The 8812-nt window shown below is 38.0% G+C and overlaps 1 protein-coding gene across 2 annotated transcripts; it reads left to right on the top strand.

The window, feature by feature from the left end:
* Nucleotides 1-659: 659 nt before the first annotated feature.
* Nucleotides 660-8728, top strand: SELENOP (selenoprotein P). Of its 2 annotated transcripts, none has more exons than XM_054397491.1 (5): nucleotides 660-726; nucleotides 1797-2000; nucleotides 3585-3797; nucleotides 5303-5420; nucleotides 6906-8728. In XM_054397491.1, exons 2-5 carry the CDS (start codon nucleotides 1810-1812, stop codon nucleotides 7545-7547), a joined length of 1164 nt encoding a protein of 387 aa, XP_054253466.1. In that variant the 5' UTR covers nucleotides 660-726; nucleotides 1797-1809; the 3' UTR covers nucleotides 7548-8728. The 2 variants fall into 2 exon arrangements, with proteins under 2 accessions (XP_054253466.1, XP_054253467.1); XM_054397492.1 differs by having other exon boundaries at nucleotides 6906-7529.
* Nucleotides 8729-8812: the final 84 nt, after the last annotated feature.

The following is an 8812-nucleotide window of genomic DNA, read 5'->3' as shown; positions in this document are numbered from 1 at the left end:
CAGATACTTCACTGATGATGGTGTTAAGAAAACATGACAGAATAATACAGAGAGTTAAGTGGCTGTTGCCAGTTGGTAGAGTTTCATGGCTTTCATGCAGCTGCATTGATTTAAATGGCAGAAGAGTAGGGCTGTAACCTTCAACAGGGGATGGTAAACTGAGGAACTCTACAAAAAGATATTTTAAAGCCCAGTGACATAATCAAGAGCTGCTGGGCAGAAGGAGCTCTGTACTGCACACGCCCTCAGACAAGGTACACCATTCTTTAAGGCAATTTATCAGATAAAGCATGAGAGAGAAAATACTGCTAGCTCAGCATTCTTTTCAGAGAAGAACTTCCCCGTCTCGCGGTGGTTACCACTGTGTTCAGAAAACAATGACTTTTTGGCCCATCCCCTTCCTCTGACTGTACCACTACCTCCAGCTGGCTGGGGTGACCAACAAACTGCATAACTTGATATTCAAAGTCATTGTATTAAAAATACCACCCCACTCTGCATGATAATTGGTTTACACTTGGAATTAGTTAACAGAGAAGTACTTTGGTTACTTTTGCTAAAGGGGTTTGCTTTGCTTGCAAGGTTGTTCAGAGTAACGCTCCCTGAACTTTGAACTGCGTCTGCAAACGAGGTAAACAACAGCTGTATAAATACCACAGCCCCGTCCCCCATGCTATTTTCTTCAGCAGAGTTGAGCAGAGCTGCCAGGGGCTGAGGGAGAAAAGGGTAAGTGTGTTGCTTCTTCTATGTAAGCATTTCATGGCTTAAGATTTGGCAGAGTGTCTGCTTGCTTCTTTGGCTGAAAAGGCTGACTGGAAATTTCCGTTGGAAACGAACCAGAAAGTTGAAATGCAAAGAGAAGTGTAATTCAGAACGTAGCTCTCACCTAGTTCACAGGGTGAGGCAGCTGTTGCTGTGTGCCAGTGCTGTTTCCAAAGCATTCTGTTAACTGTCACTTTGATGAGTGTGATGAAATTGCACAATTCCAAAATGTAGGGTATGTTGAGCAGACTTACAGTTTTATGTAGTTCTCAATAATGAGTGCTTTTTTAATACATTAAGCCAAAATTGTCACGTTACTAGAATAAAAAAATAATTACAGATTTCTTATATGCTTTGGTTTTCATAAATACTAAGTGTGCTAAGCGTGGGTAGGGGATTTTAGAGAGGAATCCTGAAACTCAGTTTTCATTTCCCATTTTACAAAGTTGTAGTCTCTATGTTCTTAAGAGATTTTAATCAATAGGATCTAAATACTACGGACTGACTTGGAAAAATCTTTATGCATGTTTAATTATTTTTAAATTGTTATTTTTTTTCTGCCAGCCCTGCAACACTTGCTGTGTATCAAAATGCACTCTTACTGCAAGTCAGTGGAATTACTCTGGAATCTGGAGTGAATAGGTCTAGGTTCTTACTGGTGCCAGCTGGCTCAGCACCTCTAATTTCAAAACAGAAGAAATAAAAATCATTACATTAAAATCACTTAAGTGTTAAAAGCAATCAAAAAGAAATTAGAAAGGAACAATGTAGTCTGATTAGTAGTGTTAAAAGAATTTTTTGAACAGTTACTTTTCAGCTGTTTTCATACAAAACCAGCAAGAAAGATGCTGCAAAAGAGCACCACTGCTAAACAAAGGAACTTATGATCAAGCAGGAAACAGCCTAGTTAAAATTTATTCTTCTTTTTAAAAATGAATACAGCTAATATTCCACTCTGTTTAATTGTGTGAACTTCAGAGTCTGAAGTTTGTCTTAGGCATTGCTCTTATGTTGTTTGTTTTCTCTCTTTTCAGACAAAACTCAGCCATGTGGGCAGGGCTGGGGCTAGTTCTGGCTCTCTGTCTCCTCCGAGGAGGAGGATCTGAGATCCAGAACTGCGAGGAGCCGCCAGAATGGCATATTGGGGAGGAGAACCCAATGCTGAGCTCTAGAGGCTCAGTGACGGTGGTGGCTCTCCTCCAAGCTAGCTGATACTTGTGCCTGCTGCAGGCTTCCAGGTGAGTGTAAATTGCTTTCCCAGTTTTCATTAAAACATTTGTTAAAACATTTCATTTAAACAAAACCAGTCAGTTTTTAAAATACCATCTGAGGATCATACAAATGCCTCACTACAGGTGCGCTCGATGAACTTCCTCAAGTGCCATCATCCCAGCTGACGTGTAACCCAGTGACAAGGTTAACTCTCAGCATGAGCATTCTGTGCCAGTGACTCAGATTTTTTATCTCTTGACTTGTCCTGACTGATAAATCATCTTCTGTAGATGATACGTACAACAGAAAAGTGTGATAAACTTGACATTAATGAAACCCAAAACACATGAAGAACCAACAGAGATGATTCCTTGTGACTGTGTTTCATTTAACAACAGATAATAAAGGTAGCAAAGATGCTTAAGATAAGAAACATAATTCTCTGACATGTCTAGAACACCTGAAACAGAGAGTTCTGTGATCACTCATTTCTTATGTAACATCTGTTAAGGAAAAAGGCAAATGAAAAAGTGTGCTCTTAATATGCTTTCCCAGCCCCTTTCAGATGTCCTAGATATAAAAAAACCAACCCAGAAGATAAGGTAAAGACTGACCTTTCAAAAAATAGATGAAACATTCAAGGGAATAGTCAGTGTTCCATTTTCATACAAGGTCTAGGACATTGGTACTTTTACAGTGGTGCTACTTCTGTGCAAATAATTAGGTATCACGACAGGAATGACATCAAGAAAGTATTTTTGAGGTGATGCAAACAGGAGTTTCATGCTGCACTTGGATTAATTTAATGATTGTGCAATGATTTTGGATTTAAAAATTCATAGTGCCAGCTGCACAGCTTGATTTTAATCACTGCAATATATTAGTTCTCCCCTCTAGGCTCCATAAATTCATATTCCAGTAGACTTTGCAAGTTTTTTAAGGAATAGATTTGAAAAAGTGATGTTAAATTTCTGGTTCCATCAAAGTCAATAGTGGGCTTTGTGGTCAGCTTTCAGGATAGCTGGGTTTGATTCTGTGAATTTCTGAAAAGTTTTAAAGAATCTTTCAAGCTCTAGATTATTTTCTGAAACAGGGGAAACAAAAAAGGTTTTCTGGAGTCATTCAATAGGAAGGGTACAAATGAAAAGGTAAAAAAATCCACCCGATCATACAATAAGAAAGGGGATGCCAAAGGGAGAGACTAATAATTCCCAGAATGATCATGCACACATTCTGTAACCATCCTTTTCACCTGGTTATTGCCACATGCCTTTCTGGCTGTTACAGAAGATAGTGTGTTGTAGAGCTATCAGCCATTTACTCCAAGTATACTTTCTTGATTATTCATCTTCCTGCTATATTTATAGTATGCATTCTTTAACTAGCATTATGGCTGTAGCACATTAGCTGTTGTGGAGCCCAGTTTGGTGACAGTATATTTGGTAGTCATGGTAAAAGGCAAGAATGTTTTAATAGTGTTGAAGTTGTTGCCATTACAATGACATTCACTGTTATAAAAGCACGATGGAGCATGTTAGCTTTTGTTGAACATAGATAATGTTATGATTCTCTAATGATCTATGGTTTTGCTTCTTTACATTCTCCACTAGATTGGAGGACCTGCGAGTGAAGTTAGAGAATGAAGGACTGGTCAATATCTCGTATGTTGTTGTTAACCATCAGGGAGCTTATTCACAGAGAAAATTTCACCTACTGAAAGAAAGTGTTTCAGAATATATTACTGTCTACCAGCAAGATGACCAGCAAGCTGATGTCTGGACTACCCTAAATGGAAACAAGGACGACTTTCTTATCTACGACAGGTCTGTCTTTAGAAGGGAACACAGGAAAATATTTGCATGCATAATCTCTGTATTATTTCATTGATTTGCAAGTAACCTGATTAACTCAGAATAAAGACTTTATAATCAGCTTCTAAGTTGCAGTAAGCAAAGTGCTTGCATTTACTGGAAAAAGGAAGCTACTGAAGAAAGGTTACTTCTGCTTCAGTAAGTTAGGGATAAAATTTCTTCAGAATTACTATGGATTCAGGTTAACTTAACTGAGTGTAAATTGATAGTATAATTCTGGTCTTACACTGGTTTTATTTCATTACATCCAGCATGTAAAAATGAAAACCAAATGAAATCAAAACCAAATAGGAACCAAACGAGAAAAGCTATCTGAGTTCTCATGAAAACATTTTGACAAAGTTATTGAAAATAGAGCCATGTTGGAAAAATTGGTCTTTAGGTGAAGCTTAAAACTTTGGAAGAAAACAGCTTCTTGATTATAGATTTTGAGACATGTCTTTGTCAGAAGAAGTGGTAATGCTCTAACTGAAATCATTATTTTTTTAGTTTTGATGTGATAGAAATTATTCAACAATCCTGCGTGTCTACACGTCCATCCTAATTACTATTATGTTACTGGAGCGGATATTCTCGGTTCACATTGAAGCATCATCAAGTTAAAAAAAGAATTAGAAAGCTACTTTGTTTTTTGGTAATATGGAAATTAATTAGCTGAGTTAGGGTTGTGGGATGAAACTAGCACTGGAATGATTTTAGAAAGTGATTACATGTTACAGAAGCAAGTATGCCGAAGGTTGCTGTCCAATGACAGACAAATAGAACAAAGCTCTGTGTAGTCCGTGGAGGTGCCCTGAAACTACCCCCTGGCCCACAGCATGTGAAAGGTTGAACCATGCTGTGCTGTTGACACACAGATTACACTTGCACTATGATTTTATTTTTTTTTTGCACTAGTTTGGCCATGTTCCATGGTTCTAGGAATATTTATCCCTGTTGTACCTTTATTAGCAGTGAAGTCTCTGCCTATTTCTGATCCTAGACATGCTGCAGACATAGGTAGCTAAAGCTGGAGGACTGAGTATTGACATTGTGGGTGGGGTAATTTACAAGGTGCCCTCTGTAAAAGTTCTGCATTTACTCAAGCTGCTTTGCATTTACCAATTGTGTAGTCAAGTGCATACCAGAATACTCAAGTACAGATATGGACCAAACAGGCACCATAAAAATCCTCTCACACACACTAAGTCAGTAATGCAGATACATTGTCACTCAAGTTCCAATCAAAATGTGGGTTGTCATAAAACTTTATTTGTAAGAATGGAACAACAATGTGGCAATTTGTACCACTATGCCAGCAGCCCTTCTCATTAGCAAGATAGATCTGTAATTAATGTGCTTTTGCTTGTCTCAATGCCACTGAACTTAGAGGCTTCTGCCAGTACAATTATATCAGCCACAAGTCACATAGGTATATGTTCATGTCTGTGTAACTGCAGAGTTCTTTATCTCCTTAGATGCGGCCGTCTGGTGTATCACCTGGGTCTGCCCTATTCCTTCCTGTCTTTGCCATATGTAGAAGAATCTATTAAGATTGCATACTGTGAAAACAAGTGTGGAAACTGCTCTTACACGGTATTCCCTTCTTTCATTCTATATATACTAGGAAAGGAAATTGGATGTGACTGGTACTTAAAAAGATCCTTTTTTTCAGTGTGATTAATACCAAAAGACAGGATTTAGAATTTACAGATTTCATGTATCTGTTGACAGAGAGTTTTAAAATGTTTTTCAAAGTGAATGAGATACAACTTGCAACAGACTGATTATCTGAATTCCTGCTCTTGGTAGAAATGCAAATAGTTTTCAGAAATCTAAATGCAGTTTTGGAGGCCAGTTCTGTTTCTGGAGTTATGTGTGGCTTGTAAGCAATTAGCTGCACTCCAGTTTCTGGGGTTGGAGACATACTTCAATAAAAATCAAGTTGCTGGGCTGTCTCATTTAAACTCTATGCTTACCTTGAAAGGTTGAACTAGATGATCCTTGGGGTTCCTTCCAACCTGGTAGTCTGTGAATCTAAGTAGAAATTGTTAAAAAATCCTGGGGATGAAATCTGAGCTAGTTTGAGTTACTATCCTTTTTAGTTTACATTTAAAAAATACAATTACTTAAAAACTTAAAAACATTTACTTAAAAACTGTTACTTAAAACCAGTGATAAGATGACAAATTATAGTTGCCTTTATAAAAGGTTAGCTTTGCTTTATGTGTAACTGAAGATCAGAACTACCCTAAGGATTATCAAGAAATGTACACACATAGTCATGAAAATTCAATGAGAAGAATAATTTTTCATCCCATCATACAGTTTTCCAGCTAAATGTTGCCTCAGGCAGGTCAGATGTGGAATCCTAGGGAAAAAAAAAAAACAATGTTTTATTAGAATTGAATTACAAATGTAATAGTTCACATTCAGAGCCATATCTAGTTATCAGCGGTGTTGTAAAGCATGGGGGTGTTGATACTTTCATACCTTTCTTCAGCAAAGTAGCACAAATAGTAGCAGAAAAGTTAAGGTAATTAATACTTTACAACTCACAGAATCACACAATCACAGAATCAATAAGGTTGGAAAAGACCTCAAGGATCATCAAAGTCCAACCTGTCACCCAAGACCTCATGACCACTAAACCATGTCACCAAGTGCCATGTCCAGTCCCCTCTTGAACACCTCCAGGGATGGTGACTCCACCACCTCCCTGGGCAGCACATTCCAACGGCTAACAACTCTCTCTGTGAAGAACTTTCTCCTCACCTCAAGCCTAAACCTGCCCTGGTGCAGTTTGAGATTGTGTCCTCTTGTTCTGGTGCTGGTTGCTTGGGAGAGAGACCAACCCCCTCCTGGCTAAAACCTCCCTTCAGGTAGTTATAGACAGCAATGAGGTCACCCCTGAACCTCCTCTTCTCCAGACTAAACAACCCCAGCTCCTTCAGCCTCTCCTCATAGGGCTTGTGCTCAAGGCCTCTCACCAGCCTCGTTGCCCTTTTCTGGACATGTTCAAGTATTTAACTTGTTTAATTAAATATAGTGCCTTGTATTTAATGCAACTTTGTTTTGCAGGAACCTGATATTGATGGTGTATGTGAAAACATCACTAAAAGAGCTGATGAAAAGCTAGAGGAGACAGAACTCAACCCAGCTGGTCACCATTCACATCACCACAACTTGCATAGACATAGGCACCACCACCGCAATGGCAGTCGTCATTCTGAAAATGAGAACCATCAGGCTCCTTCTGAAACTAAAAGATACCATCCTCACAGCAGTAGGCATCATAGGGTTTTTGGCCATGGCAGACATCATCATGCAGGTAGTCATGAACAGACAGACACTGTTCCTCTAGGAGAAAGTATGGAAGTTACACAAGATAAAAAGCTATGAAAAAAGGGGAAAACTAGCTGTAAAAAACAGTTAACATGAAATTGGCAGACAGCATCAGATGCAGCTTCTAGCACTTGATGCTGTCATTGTCGACACCTTTTGTTTGAAGAGCTAGGAAATTCTGTCACTTGACAGTGTCGTGGAGCTCTTCCAAATTCTTGCAGGTGACATGGCCAGCTGTCAGCAGAGGACATCACTGAATCTTGACAGTGACGTCTGCTTGCTGATGCCTGACAGTCGTCAGCAGCAAGAGGAAGTGAAGGTAGTGACACCTGACAGTGACAGGAAAAGGTGAGAAACTGAGCCTGAAAAACAAACTAAGCAGCTTAAAAATGCAAGGGAGTCCTATTATCTAAATTTATATGGTTGAAAGAGTGGAAAAAAAAATCAACAGATGAAGTGTTTCTGTTGCCTTCACTTAAAAACTAGACAGGTTCGTAGAGTCCAGGTGTTGCACAGAAGTAAGATTTTAGAGCAGTGCTCTTAGAATAATGCAATACCTGTCAAATTCCATCAGTGAAAAAGCTTTGTAACTTAAGAATTTTAATTGACCTGTAGTTTGTTTTTCAGTTGCACTGGGAAGGTGTCTTCATTCTTGATTAATTTGTCTTATTTGTTTGTCTTCTAACATTCTGCTTGCATTTGTGAGGACAGGAGCGTAAACTATGACCTAGGGGCTTCTGTTTGATGTTTTGCAATCAAGAATAGAAGATAACCAAAAGAGATATTTTAATCATTTTTATTAAGAAGATGGAGTACATGCAAAGTTGTTTCCCCCCCCCCCATTTTTTCCTTTTTTCCCCGTTTTATGTTTTCCCTTTTTTTTTCCCATTATTTTTTTCTTTCTTAACGTGGGGATACAAATTATTTACAAGAAAAGCTTATTCCTAAACAACATGTCAAAATAATTTTTTATCTCAAATATAAGATACAAGCAGTAATTGCTTTATTTTAAGAGATTTATATGCTGAACTTTTGTTACTGAGATACAGCATGGGAGTTCATTAATGCATGTTACTGTAGCTTGTAAAATCCCACTACATCAGTAAGATTGTGCCTAAAGTAAGAAATCAGTGTTAACAACTTTATACAGAATCAGCATCAAAAAGAGGGAGGAGCAGAAGAAATTTAATCTTGGTTTATTGTTTGTCTTTGTTTATAACAGTACTGAATCTGATAAATCTGTATTGATTGGTAAGACAATATACCACTTAAACTTGCATAACCTCTCTCTCTGTAGCTTAGCATTCCTAACCTTTGATTAACTGAGATGAAATGAAAATACAGTTTGAAGGATTCCTGGATGAAGAAGGGAATATTCAGGAAAGGAAAACTGCTTTGACAGTGTACACCATAATTAATGATGGTTTTATAGGAAAATTACTACTCCTACGAAACCTGAATCTTTTTATTGTGAATGCTGATCAGCAAGAAAGTAGTCCTGAATGTATATAGAATGTGGTGACTTTGGAATGTTTGACAAGAGCGTTTTCAATAAAATAACACTCATCTTTTCTTCATATCTTATTTCTACTTTTTTTATGCACAGTTTGAAACACACTGTTTCTATTTCTGATTGTATGTAC

Source organism: Indicator indicator, chromosome Z, assembly GCF_027791375.1.
Source record: "Indicator indicator isolate 239-I01 chromosome Z, UM_Iind_1.1, whole genome shotgun sequence".
Lineage (NCBI taxonomy): Eukaryota > Metazoa > Chordata > Aves > Piciformes > Indicatoridae > Indicator > Indicator indicator.
The sequence above is the reverse complement of the archived record's forward strand: the minus strand, read 5'-3'. Positions and strand labels throughout refer to the sequence as shown.